This window comes from Rhodamnia argentea, chromosome 6 (assembly GCF_020921035.1).
Source record: "Rhodamnia argentea isolate NSW1041297 chromosome 6, ASM2092103v1, whole genome shotgun sequence".
Classification (NCBI taxonomy): Eukaryota; Viridiplantae; Streptophyta; class Magnoliopsida; order Myrtales; family Myrtaceae; genus Rhodamnia; species Rhodamnia argentea.
Window position 1 is genome coordinate 17,391,277 of NC_063155.1, and position 19,749 is coordinate 17,411,025.

The following is a 19,749-nucleotide window of genomic DNA, read 5'->3' on the forward strand; positions in this document are numbered from 1 at the left end:
ATTAGAGTTGGCACTAAAGTAATCGTTTTTAAAAAAAAGTTGGTATTTAAGTTATCGTTTTTTTTAAAAAGTTGGCACTTAAGTGATCGTTTTAAAAGTTTTGGCACTAAAGTGAGCGCCGTACACAAGTTTTGGCACTTCTAATATTCTTTAGCCCTTTTCTGTCTAATACCACATTTCCTTGATTTTTGCACCTAAGGGAAGCCCATAACCCGATTATTCTGGAAACAAAATTAAGGGGCAAAAAAAAAAAACAAAAAAGAGACTTCATGCAAGAAGGGATTATATAGAGGCAAGGAAAAAAAAAAACAAGATGAAGAGGGCTATCAAGGAATGTGAAGCTTAGATTTGCCCGGTCAAGGTGGCTGAACGAACAAGAAGTGCTCAAATTGGAAAGGTAGTACAAAAAAAATTTGGCTTGCTTGGAGATTTTCTCAATAGTGGTGACGTGTCCTTCCCCTCACCTCCCTTTTTTCAATAAAGAAGCCCCGCTCCCTAAGGGATCCCTCTCTCATAAGGAAAGAAATGGTTAGGAATTTGAAAGTTTTAGAAATGAATTGGCCGCCGTATTAAATATTTAGGACTTTTTAAATAATGTTTTCCAAATTTAACTAATTTTTTACCGGACATAACTTTTCCGTCTAATGCTACATTTCCTTGATTTTTGCACCTAAGGGAAGCCCATAACCCCATTACTCTAAAAACAAGATGAAGAGGCAAAAAAAAAAACAAAAAATAGGCTCTATGCAAGAAGGGATGATGTAGAGGCAGAGGAAAAAAAAACAAGGTGAAGAGGGCTACCAAGGGATATGAAGCTTAGATTTGCAAGGTCAAAAGGTGGCTGAACAAGAAGCGCTCAAATTGGAAAGCAAGTGCAAGAAAGACTGGCTTGCTTGGAGATTTCCTCAATAGTGGTCACGTGGAAATTTCGGTTATCATACGGAGTTGATCCGATATCAAAATTAATGGATAGAGTGACTGAATTTTTCAAATTCTATTATGAGGATTTATATGGAAAGGATAGTATGGTGTGCTTTGATTATTACTTCTTGAAGACTTTGGCATATTTGTAAATTATTTGTTTTCATGATGGAAGGTAGAAGAATTTCTCCATTGCATAATTTCTTGGCAAGACCGTGAAAGGGAGGCTCGGAAGAAGAACATGCATCTGCCAGTCAAATTTCTTTAATAGATAATGACTTGTGCAATCTTCTGCCAACAATAATTGCACAAATTTGTAGACTTTATTCCTGCAAAGAAATTACGAGTTGATGAGGAATTCTATTATAAGGATTTATACAGAGAGGATAGTATGGTGTGCTTTCTGCATGGATTATTACTTCACGAAAACTGTGACGTATTTGTAGATTATTGGATTTTATCATAGAAGGCAGAAGAATTTCTCAATAGCACAAGTTCTTGGCAGGACCGTGAAAGGGGCTACAGGATGCGGGGAAGAAGAATATGCGGTAATGGCTTGTGCAGTGTTCTGGCAACAACAATTGCACAAATTTGTCGACTTTCCCTTGCAAAGAAATTGCAATTCGATGATGTCTGAAATACTTATTTATCAAAGACTCCAATGTTGCACTTTCATGGCTGCAAAGAATTGTACGAGCAAGTATGCAGTGCAAATTCTACAAAAGTAGTGTAGAAAGCTATGCCCTTGCCATAAAGTAGTCGTGGCGACATAATCGGACCCATCAGGAAAATACTCTGCTGGACAAAGAACTTGTTTGGTACTACCCGTGGCACAAGGAATGTCTGGACTATTCTGTTTAGTTTGCATTACCAATTCTATTTGGGAAGGTTAACACAGTGTAAATACTCAAATATACATAAAATGGAGGATTTCAGTCCGAAAGGGCAATCGCATCCCTTCCACTTTCTTTTTCTTGCTCGACAAATCTTAGCACACTCTACTTGAATTCTTACATGCCCTAAAATAGAAACTCCCTTCGATCTTAGAGGCATTGGTGCATTTATAGATGCTAGACATGTACACAATATAATCATCAGTATAATCATCTCTTTATCTGTTTTAGTCGATGTTTAATGCACCTAAGATTTTACGCATGTCATCGTCAAATGTGGACATTAGAATCTAAAACTGCTTTCAAGCCTTTTGTTATTGGGAGAACTCGTCATTGGCATAGACCAAAAGTCCATCGTCTAATCAAGTTGCGAGTACCTTAACGCAATAGTCTTAACGTAATGCCATGAGACATCATATGTGTTTTGGTAAACATAGTCTTGCATTTGAATGGTTCAAGATAAGGGTTAAGAAATTGGATAAATTTGAAAGTTTTAGAATTGAATTAGCCGCCGTACAATAGGTTTAAGACTTTCCGAACAATGAGAGCTCGATTTTTACACTTAAGGGAAGCCCGTAACCCAATTGTTCCGAATACAAGATGAAGAGGCAAAAGAAATATAAACAAAAGCAACATGAAGAGGCTTTATACAAGAAGGGATGACTTAGATACAGAAAAAAACGAAAACAAGACGGAGAGTGCTCAAATTGGAAAGTAGGTACAAGAAAGAAAGCCTTGCTTGGGAGAAAATATTCAGTGCTCATCAAATTCCACGTCATCGTCACATCACTCAATATATAAATGTTTGTTAATCATTTTGCGTTTTTCCAACATTACAAAATGGGAGTAATTAGAAATCACTCAGGAATTGAGGGGTTTTTTTTTTTTTTTTCTCGAAAAGGGGAGTCTCTATCCATCAAGATGTGTAGCTTACCCTATGGTAAATAGAATAAGAACCCGTTACTCGCTCTCTTTTCATCCCATCGAGAGGGGATGTCCCCATCTGATTTGCTGCTGTGGAACGAATTATGCTAAAACTGGAGGTAGCATCCTCGTGAATTCGTTTCAATAAACAAGAGTAAAGTCAGCAAAGATATAAATTACCAAAGAGCTTCCCCGGAACTTATAATTTGCGACGCCCCTCACAACAAAATTATGGTCCAGTACAGAGGAAAATTCTAATCAGCTAAATTTTCATCCTCTAGCCCAAAGTCGCACATACGAGACTGCCTCTTCCTGCAGATTTACATCAGACATAAACACAACATACGCAAAGTAGTTTATGTAAATTCTCAACCTTCATCGATCAGCAGTACTCCTAAATCAGTTACATTGCAAGAGCTCTTTCAAGCTGTGAATAACCCCTGCTAGATGACAATTTTCTCTGTCAACTACTTACTGTGGAATATTTTCGTGCTGCAAAACAAGCTTTGAAGAGTAAGTTCAGCAACCTTGGTCGCAGTGGATGCATATTTTGACCAGTGCAGCACTAATGACAATGCTTCAGCTGTGCAGACACCTGCCATGAATCAACGACTAGTTATTTAAGAACTGGAAGCATTTCTGAGAAAAAGTCTAAAACAGGACGAAACTAGCAATCAGAACAGTTCTAATGGAAATAATGAGAGTAGTACACAAGGTATACATATGACATATGGATACATATGACGTACTGTTAAGCAAGAGATGACCCATCGTGCATCTAATCTGCACTCTGCTTGGATTTGTGCTTTGATTTCTTCTCTCGTTTCTTACTACTGCAAAGCATCAATCTCATAGGTTTCACATGCCAATTGCCAGAGAGCACTAAAAAAATAACACAAGACAAGGGTTTAAAGTAATTACTCATCATGTGAACTAAGGCCCCAACAAGATCTCAGCTTCCTATTAATGTGTTTCATATCCTTCTCGGAAGGGAATTTATATGTCCTAACCTGTAGTCAGTCGGCAGTATGAAGAAAAAATTATAATTTTTTATCCATACGTAGAACTTGGTTCATGACTTGCATTTCAAGTAGAATTGCAATTGCAAGACCAGTTATGCTTTTACTGGAGATGAGGCTGGATCAAGTTTTAAGCTGAATGCAAGGAAACTTGAGTATTTACCGAGGAATCTATGACATTCAGATGTTCAATGAGCTCTGTGCTGCAGTGGATGGAATTTTGGCACACGAGCATGTTCTCTAGGTATCTGAAAAGACGCATAAGTTTCAATTGGCTCCATCATCATTACAACTAAGGTACCAAGAGAAACAGAACAACCAAGCTCCCCAATGTAGAAATGAGTATGGCAACAGTAATTCTTGCATAGAAGAAATTGAGTAGCTTTTAACCTCTCATAGTCGAAAACACTATGCACCTCATTAGCACGACGCAAAGCCGCCAATGCCAGCTGCACCAGAAAACATAAAAGGGCCATTAAGCATATAACATGAGAGTTCTGCTACACCGTCAAAGTATGGTGCAATTCTAAAGGATTCATACAATGAGGTATGGGCCAGGATCTCTGGAACCATTCAGCAGTTATAGTTTGCAAAGACATCCACTATTATCGGTATTGTAGCCAACATTTTTAAAGGTTACACAATTGCTACTGTGCCACATTTCTCTGTTGGCCAGATACCAATTGAACACGTTGAAGCATCTGACATGAGTTTAACTCCTTTCTATGGAGCTTATAAACCTCATGGGAAATCATTCAAAAATTGAAAGCAAGCTGCCGGGTGACATGTTTCAAATTTAGAAAGCATATCTAAAAATTTGCTCATGAACCAAGTAAAAGTAGACCTGTAAGAAAAGAAGCACAAAAAATTATCTAAACTGCATGAAGTACCTGTCCAGGAGGAAAGAGAAGTGGTGCATCAGTAAGCATAATTTTATCTACTTCCTCTTTTGCAGTTTCCTGGAAATGATCAACAACCATAAAGTAGATAATTAGTACAACGCAAGGATGATATGAGCAGTCTACTTCCAAAAGTACACAGATAATTTGCAGCAGTAAGATAAATAAGATGAAGACTTGATATGAAGCAGGGACAGATAAAAAAAACAATTGACTTGATTAATTGTTGAATGAATATTCTACAACGCTTGGGTCAGAGGCTATCACGTACGTAAGGCACAAGCACATAATAACACAATTTCAAGTTCATCGAAAGCATGCATATTTCTGAGCACGAACGTGCCCCAGCGGTATGGCAAAATGCCAGATGTCGGCTCAGCCCACCTGCTTATTGTGGCCTTTAACCTAAATCTCATTCCAAAGGTCATGCTTCTATAATTTCAAGCAACTAAGTTGATGAATATAGGGTGCTTTTGTTTTTACTCCTCACATGTTGTAATCACAACTAAGGTTCTCACCAAGTTAGATCTGTTAAGAAGTTAAGTTTATCAAGGTAGATATACAGTTCCACAAGGTATTAAAGACTGGTATTGCGCACTATGTTACACGGACACTCTCCGAAGGCCTCTGTGTCGTGTCGTGTCGTGTCGTGTCGAACGTTCTCCGACACTCCGACACTCTCCGAGATGTGACCAACACGAGGTCAGCGCATTGTAGATTCTTATCCAAGCCTTGTACCATTTGATAATACCATGTGAATCACTATAAAAGGAGCTAATACGAGTAATGCATCAATTTTACGTCATGGGCAGTCTCTAAAAATACAAAGTAAGCTGAGCCTTGAGACCAGCTACTCATTAAGCAGACACTTAATAATACCACAAGTCTTGACCTCTCAAACTCTCATTGTCAGTGTAATACAGTGTTTTGAGGAAGGATAAACAGGAAGCCTAAAGCTACTCGATAATGCTAAGCAAAATATGAGATCTACATAAAAAGCATCTGAAAACCATCTGAGGATACGCAACTTATATGCTCATGCAAAGTAATTTCCAAATTAAGACCAAAGACATCTGCAGGGTATAGAGAATACAGATATCACCTTTAGCAATTGAAACTGGTCATCCTCTGCATGGCAGAAATCCTGCAGCACTAGCATTATTGAGGGAAAAGAAGATACACGTAGCATAATAGCAGATATAGCATTGTTCTAACAAATATGTCGATGTTATTCAGGGATATTACGATGAGATAAAAAAAAATTACCCCAACATCATCTGTAAAACCTTCGATTGAGCGATATGGTGCATATACAATAAGATCAAACTCTAAACTCTGCAAAAAATGCATTGAGTTTGAAATAAGTAAAATAAAAGAATAGAAAAGATGATACAATTGAGGAGGCATAATCATGCCTGAAGAACTAGCATCTCGTTATTGAGAATGACTTGATGATCCTGTGAGATTCCCTTACCAAGCTCCTCCGCGGATACATGATTTTCTTCTATTTTACATGCTGCATATATGCAGGTTAAGCTGTGCATACAGAGGCACTCATTTCAGTTCCAAGATCATGAGACTTTCCAGAAGAACGGTCATAATGCGCTCAAAAGAAGAAAAAGGACACTGAGAATGAGCATTGAAGCTACAGATTCCACAGAAAATTGAAAAAGGCAACTGAACTGAACATGGCAGTGTGTAATTAGCAAGTCCAAATAGGGATTCATATAACATCTGTACACAAAAGGCAACTTGATCTCACACATGCACAGAAACACACATGCAAATAATTTCGGGATGCTACAGAATTACCATAGCCATAATTTCAGATAGAATCAAAACAGCATCGTTGCATCTTACATTATGTCCTTTGGGTGATGTTCCATGACCGACCACTGTAGATAGAACCTTTTGAAGTATATGAGAGCTGTTGCCTAGCAAAGCACAATCCAAAATCCAAATAAGAATTTTACTCTCTAATCACATCCATGTTGGCTGCTATTGTGATACCGCACAGAAGGAAACCGCACCTGAACTTTATGCGGAAAGTAAAAGGCTCCACAAACTTCTCGAAGTTTATTTTCATAGAACATCCTCAAAAACTGTTCTTCCTCAATATTAAGTGATTTTGGACGGGAATGCTTGTCTGTTGAGAGTAGAAAAAAGTAGGCAGTTGAAAAAAATTGTTGGATTCACACCACTATGAGAGAGAATGCAATGATTGGCTAAACAATTGCCACCAGGAAAACATTTGAAAGAGTTACAACTCTGCAAAAGAAAAGGGATTACCATTCGAATTAACTTGAGCCTCACGGTATAGCAACGATCCATCAACATCTACTTCCATGCGTGTTGCTCCATACTTCACATCATATCAGCAAATTCCATCAGTAAACAATACAATTAGAGGTTTCATGGTCTTGATATTTGAAGGGACACAGAACAATTGAGAAAAGCAGGAGAAAACGTGACGATGAGACCTCTATGGCATCTAATTATCATAATAACCCGCTCAACAACAAGAAGAATGTCACCATAGTTCAGCATAATCAATCAAGATTCAAGACCAATTTCTTGATGAGCTTAACTCAAAAGTACATGGGCAAGTTTCTGAACTAAAGGCCAGGCAACAAAGAAGGTCCCCAATCAAGCACTCCCTCCTTTCAAACTTAACCAAGAAGAAAATAACTCCCTTTGCTTCCCTAGAAGCGCGGTGCATAAGATTTCTGAATAATTTATCATAAGCAAGAAAAGCAGTTATAAATCCAACATTGGCCGATCTCCCGTGTACTTCACACCACGCTCTTCTAGGATCAAGCAGGGACCAACGAAAACTCAAAGCTAGCGAATCGAAATCGCAGAACCAAAAACTGTCCCAATCAATATGCAAATGCCATCCGAGCAGGAGAGACACGGTTTGATGAAGACCCAAAGATGACAAGGAAGAAATCCGAACCTTCTCGAGAGTTTGTATCGCTCTCTGATTAGCAGCCCTGTACTTTTCAGCCTGCATCAGCACAAAATATTTCATTTACTCACTTATCCAAAATGAGGAAAGTACACATTAGAACCCAGAAATTGATATCCACCACGAACGATCACATCTAATCATGCAACTCTCATAGCTCATCAGCAGATTGCATATTCTTGTTCTACAAGACGCTGGAAATCATGCAGGTGATTTCTCAGTTCGAAATTCCTACAGCTCCTTCAAATCAATCGCTTCAAGCAACATATCGATCAAAGGTAGAACCTGCACTCCTCGGCAACTCCACGGAGCATACAGCTGAAATTTTTCCAAAATTTCGATCTCAAATTGAGAATATCCAAGAAATTACCAGATCATGAGGAGCGAATATCCACTTGGCTCGGTGAGTCGAGGTCTGGAAATCCGCCATTACGAGCACGATCAACCTTCGGGGTTTTAGAGAGGAGGAGAGAGTGAAAATCCAAAACCCACTTCGCTCCTGCTCAGCTGATTACATAAAACGCATTTGGTCGACCCGGAGAGAACTGATCGGCTCTGGCCCAACAAATGAAAATGGGCTTTTTTCAAGCCCCCAGTTTGGGCCCATAAAAGCCCATTAAGACTTGACCAATCTCTCTGATTGGATTGGGCCTAGATGCAAAATTCTGAATTCCACGACCGGTAATGAAATGAAATACTTCTGTGTAGCCACGTGCTTGTCATGTGACACAGCACCTGACGTTGTGACGCAATAATCTGACTGGACTTCGACATGTTAGTCTACAGTCCTATTTGCTGCTTTCAGATAATAGATAAAGTTAATATTATCTGCTGCTTTCAGATAATAGATAAAGTTAATATTTAAACATCTTCAAATGGTAGATAATTACATATACCACTCAAAACCTTTGCAAAAATATTTCGGCTAGAGCCAAAATAATTGAATTCAGCTAAGAACTCTTTGTGAACTCCTTGTTCATATTCCGGCGACCTTCGCCGAAGCTCGCCGGCCACAGTGAAAGGAAAAAGAAGGAAAACGGAAGAAAAGAAAAAACAAATTACTAAATCAAAAATTCTTTAACAAAAATTTTAAAAAAATTGTTCAAGCCATCATCGACGGTGCCAAGTCGGACAACGGACGTTTACGGCAGCAGTTTACGGCAGCAATTTCCAGCTAGAATTGGCGGGATGGGCTACATTGCTAAATTGTCAAAAGATTTAGTACTAAATTGGCCAAATTAAAAAATTTATGATTGAATTGCCAAAAGTGCAATAAGTTTAGGACTTTGTTTTTTCATAAGTATCTCGACAACCATGTGGTGCCAAGCTCCTCTTTCATCGGCATGCAAAAACCGTCGATTTGATCATGCTAATGAGAATGCCGGTCTCATACTAATTGACGAGAGTTTTGTGAGCTATGAATGTCGGATCACTCTTAGCTGTAGTTGAGGAGATGAAATTGAACTTTACTCCTACATTCCAAATCCCCAAGGTTGCGTTTGGTCGTCGGGATTTCCGGTCGGGATAAGATTGGATAGGATAGGATAAGAAATGTAGGGATTTGGCCATATCCTATCCACTATTTGGTGAACTGTGGATTTAAAGTCGGATATTCTCATATTCTATCATATCCCGCATTTAGTAGAAACCGTATATCAATATAAATGATATATATGCCCCTACGTGATGCTCATGAAATATTCCGATCTTATTATTATAAAAATAACGTTCTCATACACAAAAAAAACTTGAAAATATACACATTTTATTAGATTTTCAAACCTTTTTGCAAATAAAATAAAATAAAATGAAAATAGAAACAAATGAGACAAGAAAGTTGTCATCATTGTAAAAGTTAGCTTTTATATGACGGATAAGAGAAATCCTATCCGACTTTATCCTACCCTCTCCCCTCGGATTTTTTTATCCAGATTATATCCCCTCTATATCCGACATTATACTATCCAGGACACCTATCAAACACGGGATATGATAAAACATATCATATCCCGAGTTTTATATGGACGACCAAACGCAGCCCAAGGGTATTAGGGTTGCCCTCCCGAAGCCCTTCATAATCCACAATTGAGGATACTAGAATTAAGTTTTCATGACTCGGTCCCGAGCAAGGCGGGGCAAACGGGTTTATCATGTTGTCGAGCGGAAACATGCGTCGCCCCCTGGCATCAAAGGTTTGCTCTCGATTTTGCTCGGTGCGAGTCCTTCCAAACCCTTATCCCGCTCGACGTTGGGAATTTCCAATTTCATTCCAAACTATGGAATTCTATTCTATTTGAGGTCGCCACTAGTCTATTGGGGTAGGTAAGAAGCCATAGAAAATGTGGAGGACATTTCATTTCTTGCGAACCGGATATTTTAGGGCCGGGGGCTTGATTTCGCCAATGTCTGATTAGTGTCCTATCGGTACCTCAACTTGATTTGTTTGTCTATAAGGTGATTCACACGGTCCTGTCATGTTATGAAAAACCTAAGGTTCTTTCCAATAAATGTTCATGCACGGTTGTTTGGGTTGATTAGAATTATTCGTAAAATGTGCCCCAACCACCAAACCTAAGGTTCTTCCCAGTACTGGGCCTTTTTTTTTTTTTTTTTTGTCGAAAGTACTGGGCCCTTTGCGGGCTGGCTTTTGCTTTATTTATTTTTTATTTTAATAAAAAAAATGCCTATTTGTCTATTTTTGTGTTGCCCATGTTACTTTGCTTCTGTCATTTTTTAAAAGAGAGACCGACAAAATTAGGTGTCCCCATTGGTCAAGGCCAGAGAACAGCAATTGTCATGTGTAGTGCAATCTATGAGGGCTTGCTTATTAAACTTGTTCCTACAAGCCATATCGAATTGGCAATGGATTGACTTGCTTATTGAACACATTCTCACAAGCCATATCAAATTGGCAACGGATCGACGAGCAGAGGAGTCGCATGCTCTTTGAACTTGGATCCAGCATGAGAGGAGCGATCTTTTCTCATTAGTATACACCCGCATGAATGGATAGTGTGAGATCGAGAATTCGGACGATGAGCAACATGGGGAGGACGATGGTCGGATGGCACAACTCTTCGTTAATGTTCCTCCTTAGCCTCTTCCTCTGTAACTCTACGGAAAACTCCATTGAAGATCCCACATGACTTTCTCTCTTGCTCAAACCATAAACAAATTTCTTGTAAATCATTTGTTTTTTTGTTTATTGATGAATTCTATAGGACAAGATTCGGATGCATTGATGTTGTTCCCTAGGATAGTTTTTATATGCCCTGTCTTCGACAACGTCATCCACGAGCCCACCGACCACTGCCAAAGCCTTCGCCATCTCGTGGTCTCTGAAACTTATTTAATGTATTTGGTGGAGTTCGAAACGTGACGGTCTCTCGTCGTTATCTAAAACTCCGACATTTTGTCGCGTGAGGACGAGGGAAACGTTGTGATTGATGCAACGTCCGACAGCTTCCTGCTTCTTTCGCAAAGAAGAGGGCCGCGCGATTGTCCTTTTCTGGTCACCTCTTAGATAGTTTTCACCACAAACATCAAGAAGCATCTTGGGATCTAAACAAATCCTTAAATTCCTTTGTCACGAGCTCTCGTCCGGACCTCGAGATTCCTTGGACGTTGAATAAGGAGAGAGTATTCCCACCTTACGGAAGAAAAAATGGATTCGGTAGGAAATTAGAGATGCAAGGTGTGCGGGCACCGACATGTAAAAACGAGGAACACATCCTAACAGCATTCCATCCCATAAATCAAATGGACAGGCTCAAGAGGGCCCTTGCAGGAGAGATTGTAGCATGCTAGCATGTATTCTTGCAATCCATCTTCTGGCATCGACGTACCACCTGAGTTGAAGTTCTGATCGAATCAGAAAACTGAGAAAAGCATCCGATCGCCGGGTTGTACCTCTCAATTTTATTTCCTTTAATACTGAGTCAATAAGAAGAACGAAAAATATTAGCTAATTCAATCTTCAGAAAGGATTCAAAAAATACTGAGTCAATAACAAGTTCCGAGGTAACATCGGAACTTGATGGGGTGAGCCAATAGAGAAGTTCCGTGTTCTGGCAGAACAAAACAAAGAGAGAGAGAGAGAGAGAGAGAGAGAGAGAAGAAATTGAGAAGTTTCGTGGAATTGAGTCCATAGTAGAGTAATAAAACGTAACGTAAAGGGTTTTTTCTTTTATTTGTTTATTTTCTGATCACCAACTCATAAGTAGGGTTGTAAAAAGTAGCGAGATTCATACTTTAATCCACATTTATGAAAATGGGTTATGTCCGGGTCACCTTAAAATTAAGATACGGGTCACAAATAGAATTTTTTTTTAAAAAAAAAGCCCAGCTAGGATGAGTTTTATTTGATCTTTTACAAACTTATTTTCAACCCGTTTATGACCCATGCCAACTCTCTCCTTCCTCTCTTTTACATGGACAAATGCCTCCTCGGCGACAACGCTTACGGCATCAATCTCTTCACCTTGACCACCACCTCCACCGTCTTCGTCCAGCTTCGTGGTCTACATCTCCTTCGGCAGCATGGCCGACCTTGGCCCCTCCCAATTCTCCGAGCTCGCCCATGGCCTTACCCTCGCCGGCCACCCCTTCCTCTAGATCATTCGATCATCCGAGCAGCACAAGCTCCCTTGCCATCTCTTAGACTTAAACACCTAGTAGGCGCTTATCCTCCCCATGGTGCAATCAATTGGAGATACTCACGAGCAATTCGATTGGATGCTTTGTCAAGCACTGCTAGCTTAACTGGTTGCGAGCGATTAGGCCGTAATTCAATTCTTTCACAACAAATTTGCTGATACAAAATTCTTACGAATACCAATAACATGTAGCACATTGATCAAAGTCAATTTCTTTCCAAAGTGAATTGCAATTCAATTGTGCCTGTCTCTAGAATAATTGCAGTATTGTGGTTTCTAAAGTGAATTGCAATTAAGTAGATGTATAAGCTTTAAATTGCTTGTTACCATTGCAAACTTGAACAATAGCACCGGAATCAAATCACCAATCCTTTGAATCATTCATATTGTCATGTTTCATTCAGTTACCATCTCAATTTGCAATTTAGAGACTGCGGCAATCAATCCATTGGTGTTTTGATCCACAGCATTTGTTGTTGTGTCAAACTTTTGCTTTTTCTAGTAGAGGCACTTCTTCTTGTAGCGGCCTTTTTTACCACAATAAAAGCAGAACTTGTCTTTCCTGGATGTATTGTTGTTGCCAAGTGTGGTGTTGTTGTTGTTAATGTCAATAAATTTCCTCATTTTCCCTTCTTAATTTCTTTGTCTCTCCTCATGTTGTCATTCTCAACAAAATCACCTTGTTTGCAACTTCTTTCACATAATTAGCCTTACTTTTCGAGAACCTTTCTCAATTCGAATGTGTTTTTATCAAATTATCCATAGTTAGGTTCTCTGTCTTATAAATAAGTTTATTTTGATCATTATTTCAAGTTGAAGGCAATTTCGAAATAATTGCAGCATCTTGAAGACGTTCAGAAACTTCAATCATAAGGTCTTTGAGGTTGGAAACATATATTTGAAGTTCCTCCACTTCTTAGCAATGGATTCTCCATTAATAATGGTAAATTCAAAATATGTCAAAGCAATAAATCTATTGGTACTTTGATTTCAGTATTGTATTTGGTCTCTAAGGCGTTCCAAATATCTCTAGGATTCGTGTAAGATTGAAAAGTTCAATATAGACAATCCGACTGAGGATTGAGAATCCTTCCTAGGCACCTCCTTTCATCATCCTCATGTCTTTACCTTGCAGCTTTGATTTCATCGGAATCATCGTCCTTTGGATCAGGGATAGTAGGCAAATTGGGATCCAATATGTAGAAGATATCCAATTAAGATAAAAGAATAACCATATTGTTTTTCTAACGTATGAAATTAGTTCCATCATAAAGACTGGTTCACAATCTATCAAGATTGCAAGCATTTGATGCAGCTACCGTCTCCATCTCCCTAAAAATAATTCGTTAAGATTGTTGGGGAATTTTGAAGATGGGTAAAGACATAGGATGATGACAATCACTGTCTGTTAATTTATTATATGCCCACACTATTGTTGCTTTATTTATTTATTTATTTATTTATAATAAAAAAATGCCTATTTGTCTATTTTTGTGTTGCCCATGTTACTTTGCTTCTGTCATATTTTAAAAGAGAGACCGACAAAATTAGGTGTCCCCATTGCTCAAGGCCAGAGAACAGCAATTGTCATGTGTAGTGCAATCTATGAGCGCTTGCTTATTAAACGTTTATTGATGAATTCTATAGGACAAGATTCGGATGCATTGATGTTGTTCCCTAGTACAGTTTTTATATGCCCTGTCTTCGACAACGTCATCCACGAGCCCACCGACCACTGCCAAAGCCTTCGCCATCTCGTGGTCACTGAAACTTATTTAATGTATTTGGTGGGGTTCGAAACGTGACGGTCTCTCGTCCTTATATAAAACTCCGACATTTTGTCACGTGAGGGCGAGGTAAACGTTGTGATTGATGCAACGTCCGACAGCTTCCTGCTTCTTTCGCAAAGAAGAGGGCCGCGCGATTGTCCTTTTCTGGTCACCTCTTAGATAGTTTTCACCACAAACATCAAGAAGCATCTTGGGATCTAAACAAATCCTTAAATTCCTTTGTCACGAGCTCTCGTCCGGACCTCGAGATTCCTTGGACGTTGAATAAGGAGAGAGTATTCCCACCTTACGGAAGAAAAAATGGATTCGGTAGGGAATTAGAGATGCAAGATGTGCGAGCACCGGCATATAAAAATGAGGATCACATCCTAACAGCCTCCCGTCTCTGTAAATCAAATTGACAGGCTCAAGAGGGCCCTTGCCGGAGAGATTGTAGCACGCTAGCATGTATTCATGCAATCCATCTTCTGGCATCGACGTACCACCTGAGTTGGAGTTCTGATCGAATCAGAAAACTGAGAAAAGCATCCGATTGCCGGGTTGTACCTCTCAATTTTATTTCCTTTAATATTGAGTCAATAAGAAGAAAGAAAAATATTAGCTAATTCAATCTTCAGAAAGGATTCAAAAAATACTGAGTCAATAACAAGTTCCGAGGTAACATCGGAACTTGAGGGGGTGAGCCAACAGAGAAGTTCCGTGTTCTGGCAGAACAAAACAGAGAGAGAGAGAGAGAGAGAGAAGAAATTGAGAAGTTTCGTGGAATTGAGTCCATAGTAGAGTAATAAAACGTCACGTAGAGGGTTTTTTCTTTTATTTGTTTATTTTCTGATCACCAACTCATAAGTAGGGTTGTAAAAACGTAGCGAGATTCATACTTTAATCCACATTTATGAAAATGGGTTATATCTGGGTCACCTTAAAATTATGATACGGGTCATAAATAGATTTTTTTTTACAAAAAAAAGCCTAGATATGATGAGTTTTATTTGATCTTTTACAAACTCATTTTCAACCCATTTATGACCCATGCCAACTCTCTCCTTCCTCTCTTTTACATGGACAAATGCCTCCTCGGCGACACCGCTTACGGCATCAATCTCTTCACCTTGACCACCACCTCCACCGTCTTCACCCAGCTTCATGGTCTACATCTCCTTCGACAGCATGGCCAAACTCGGCCCCTCCCCAATTCTCCGAGCTCGCCCATGGCCTTGCCTTCGCCGGCCACCCCTTCCATGGTGCAATCCATTGGAGATACTCGTGAGCGATTCGATTGGATGCTTTGTCACGCACTGCTAGCTTAACTCAGTGGTTGCGAGCAATTAGATAATAATTCAATTCTTTCACAATAAATTTTCTGATACAAGATTCTTACGAATACCAAGAACATGCAGTACATTGATCAAAGTCAATTTCTTTCCAAAGTGAATTGTTATTCAATTGTGCCTGTCTTTAGAATAATTGCAGTATTGTGATTTCTAAAGTGAATTGCAATTAAGTACATGTATAAGTTTTAAATTGCTTGTTACCATTGCAACCTTGAACAATAGCACCGGAATCAAATCACCAATCCTTTGAATCATTCATATTGTCATGTTTCATTCAGTTACCATCTCAATTTGCAATTTAGAGACGGTGGCAATCAATCCATTGGTGTTTTGATCCTCAACATTTGTTGTTGTGTCAACCTTTTGCTTTTTCCAGTAGAGGCACTTCTTCTTGTAGCGGCCTTTTTTACCACAATAAAAGCAGAACTTGTCTTTCCTGAATGTATTGTTGTTGCTAGGTGTGGTGGTGTTGTTGTTGGTGTCAATAAATTTCCTCATTTTCCCTTCTTAATTTCTTTGTCTCTGTTCATGTTGTCATTCTCAACAAAATGCACCTTGTTTGCAAATTCTTTCACATAATTAGCCTTACTTTTCGAGAACCTTTCTCAATTTGGATGTGTTTTTGTCAAATTATCCATAGTTAGGTTCTCTGTCTTATAAAGAAGTTTATTTCGATTGATATTTCAAGTTGAAGGCAATTTCGAAATAATTGCAGCATCTTGAAGATGTTCAAAAACTTCAATCATAAGGTCTTTGAGGTTGGAAACATATATTTGAAGTTCCTTCACTTCTTAGCGATGGATCCTCCATTAATAATGGTAAATTCAAAATATGTCAAAGCAATAAATCTATCGGTGCCTTGATTTCAGCATTGTATTTGGTCTCTAAGGTGTTCCAAATATCTCTGGGATTCGTGTAAGATTGAAAAGTTCAATATAGACAATCTGACTGAGGATTGAGAATCCTTCCTAGGCACCTCCTTTCATCATCCTCATGTCTTTACCTTGCAGCTTTGATTTCATCGGAATCATTATCCTTTGGATCAGGGATAGCAGGCAAATTGGGATCCAAGATGTAGAAGATACCCAATTCAGATAAAAGAATAACCATATTGTTTTTTCTAACGTATGAAATTAGTTCCATCATAAAGACTGGTTCACATTCTGTCAAGATTGCAAGCATTTGATGCAGCTACTGTCTCCATCTCCTTGAAAATAATAGGTTAAGATTGTTGGGGAATTTTGAAGATGGGTAAAGATAGAGGATGAGGACGATCACTATTTGTTAATATATTATTTGCCCACACTATTGTTGCTATGGGGTTTAAAAGAAATATACATCCAAGACATACACCAAAGCCATAGAGAAACGAGTTGCAATGTATGATTTGGTCCTATTTACTAGTGAGTGGTCCTATTTACTAGGGGTAACCAGTTCTAGGGTGGGCCGATTCCCACCTTGGAATTAGGCATCGAATTAGAAAGACCGGTTCCCAGTTTATGGAATCAAGAATCGCCTACCTAGTCCTGGACGCACTTGAGAATTGGACCAACTGATCCAGTTTGGTTCCCTGGTGGGTCTAGAAACCGACAGTGTACTCTCCTTTTTTTTTTTTTTTTTTCCTATTCTCTACAAGACTGCAAAGTGTTGTTGCATAGTATATACTACTACACAGGTAATGTTAATAGCACAATGTCGTGATAAGCTAAACATGATGATCATCTTCAAGAACAAATATATAATGATCATCAAGAACCAAGTCTATGAGTTTGCCACAAAATTTGTTGATCATAACAATCATTATAGGAGTTTGCCTCAAAGTCATTAAGCTTCACTTTAAAATAGGAATGGGGCAGCCAGGTTTTCGATGTTGAATAGTGAAGATGAAGAACAATTATTGTTGTTTTCTAATAATAACAATAAAAAAAAATTGCTCTAGTCTGAGTGGGTGGATCCACACCTGAAATCAGGAACCGGATCAATATTCACCAGTTCCAAATTTAGGAACCGAAAATTAGACTGGTAATCATGGTAGCTGCCTAGAATATACCGATTTGCTCTGTCCGGGTGGTTCCCGAATCAGTCCAATTCTTTCGCTCACCCAGTACTATTTACAAACAACCAATAAATACATCTTTCACGTCAACAATTACTTCATTTCATATTCAACAATTACTTTTTCTCATGTTCAATAATTACTTCTACGCATGATAACAAACTATTTCAATACAAGTTCCCATATACTTTCTGCATGCACCATCATCTTCTCGATTTGAACCAAGTCAGGAACAACACAGCATGATTAACACCTTTTTCGCAGAGGAATGGAGCCATTGAATCGACCTTGGACACAATCGAAGGTTAAATTCTTGTTGGCCGTACGTTAGACATAATGGAAAAACAGAACAGAGCCTCTTCTTGCAAAATGAACAGTAGAGGAGCAATCACAAACATGCATTAGCGCTGACAGTCCCCACCATAGTCAGGTTAAATTCTTAGAGAGCTGTCCTATTTCCATGGCCGCATTCATGAGCTATTCAACTTCTCTGTGCTGTACATGAACATACTGTGAATCAATCAGCCCTTGAAAGATTTCGAGACTCATCACGGAATAGAAATACACGGGGAAGAACGTGTTTTGATAACATAAACTTTTGCGTTTTCTGTTTCTTTTCCGCTTCACCTTTCCCACGTATGACGCTATAGCCTATAAATGGGAAAAGTACCAAAAAAATCTAAACCTATTATACTTGTGCTAATTTAATTCTAAATCTCATAATTATGTCAATTTAGTCTTAAATTTTTTTACAATTTGCTAATTGATTTTGTTTGGCCAATTTTGTCTGGAAATCACCGACGTGGAAGAGGGTTGGCCTACATGACATGGCTGCGACGTGACTGGACTATTTTTATATTTTTTAAAAAAGTAATTTTTTTAGTATTTTAATATTTTTTTTCTTTTCATTTTGGCCTGCGAGGGTGCAAAGGCCCCCTCACGGTGCTCCTAGGCGAGGGCCTAGGTGAGGGCCGCAACCCTTGCCAACGGCCAGCAAGGGTTTGTTGGCCCTCATTAGCCCAAGTGAAATGAAAAATAAAGCAAGAAAAATTAAAAACAATAATAAAAAGGAAAATAAAAGAAAAATAAAAATTATAAAAACTTTCAAAATATTATCTGAGAAGTCCACATCAGCTTCGAATGTGCCACATAAATAGCCAGCGTCCACGTCGCCGATTTTCGGCCAATTTTGGCTGAATGGACTCAATTAGCAAAAAAATGTGAACAAGATTAATGTAGTAATATTACGCGAAAACTAATCAGAATCTTGCAAATTAAGTCAATGCGAAAGGCCTGGAAAAATAAGTGAGAAACAATAAAGGACATCGGAAATTACGTGATTCAATCCTAATGTCCACATCCACAAGAAGAGCCGGCAAGAATAATCCACTATAATCGGAGAATAGGAGTTACAATCGCCCATTACACTTGTGTTTCTCACACCTAAATTATACCCAAAATCAAAATATTTATGAATAAAACTAACTCTCAACTAGATACAAAAACTCACATACAAAATCTCTACGTGTTCAAGAGCCCGCCTTTTCTAGCGCGTCTCGAAGTGCTCTCTGTTCAACTTTTCGAAAGTCGTTGTGCGGCGCTCTCCTCTTCTTTTTTTTTTTGTGGCGCCGCTTCTACGCAAAATCCATGATTTCTTGCACGATGCGGCACTTGTCGTGTCGGGGAAGACATAACTAAAAAATTCAAAGTAAGCATATTGTACACGGATTCAAACTCGAGATATAATTTAATAATTACGACTAAATTGACATAACTAAAAAATTTAGGACTAAATTGACATAATTATAATAAATTTAGGACTTTTCTTGGTACTTTTCCCGCTTATAAATAACTACCTATCAATGAGGTTTAGGATGCTCACGGAAAAGCCTCTACCCTCTAGCATTCTTCATTTATATAACATGCCATGTTCTTTGTCCTTTGAGAAAGGGACGAAATGGCAGTGCTTGCCTTCTTGGTTTTTGTCAGCTCTATGACATCAATATCTAGACGTGATAAACTCGCGTACTATTATTATATGCTTCTCGATCCGCCAACCGCGTTTGATTGCCAGACGAAGAAACGCAGCAATTAAAGTTAAGACTCTGAATATGAATTAACTAAGACTTGTGGCAGACTTGATAAAATTAGATGATATTACGAGTGGTCACGGAATAGAAATTACACCGGTAAGAACGCGTTTTGATAAAATAAACTGTTGCGTTTTTTGTTCGGTACCCCATCGACCTTTCCAAGTTTCCAACGTAGGAAGAGCCTATAAATTCTAAGTAGT

The 19,749-nt window shown here is 38.7% G+C and overlaps 1 protein-coding gene across 4 annotated transcripts; it reads right to left on the reverse strand.

Moving 5' to 3' along the window:
• Positions 1–2,895: 2,895 nt before the first annotated feature.
• LOC115751269 (cyclin-H1-1-like) lies at positions 2,896–8,121 on the reverse strand. Of its 4 annotated transcripts, none has more exons than XM_048280462.1 (14): positions 7,995–8,121; positions 7,613–7,663; positions 6,946–7,018; positions 6,687–6,802; positions 6,517–6,590; positions 6,072–6,192; positions 5,923–5,991; positions 5,759–5,800; positions 4,648–4,716; positions 4,148–4,206; positions 3,921–4,005; positions 3,660–3,748; positions 3,488–3,571; positions 2,896–3,058 (listed from the first exon to the last, which is right to left on the reverse strand). In XM_048280462.1, exons 1-13 carry the CDS (start codon positions 8,052–8,054, stop codon positions 3,517–3,519), a joined length of 963 nt encoding a protein of 320 aa, XP_048136419.1. In that variant the 5' UTR covers positions 8,055–8,121; the 3' UTR covers positions 2,896–3,058; positions 3,488–3,516. The 4 variants fall into 4 exon arrangements, with proteins under 4 accessions (XP_048136419.1, XP_048136416.1, XP_048136418.1 ...); XM_048280459.1 differs by having other exon boundaries at positions 2,896–3,321; XM_048280461.1 differs by having other exon boundaries at positions 2,896–3,333.
• Between the last annotated feature and the right edge of the window lie 11,628 nt (positions 8,122–19,749).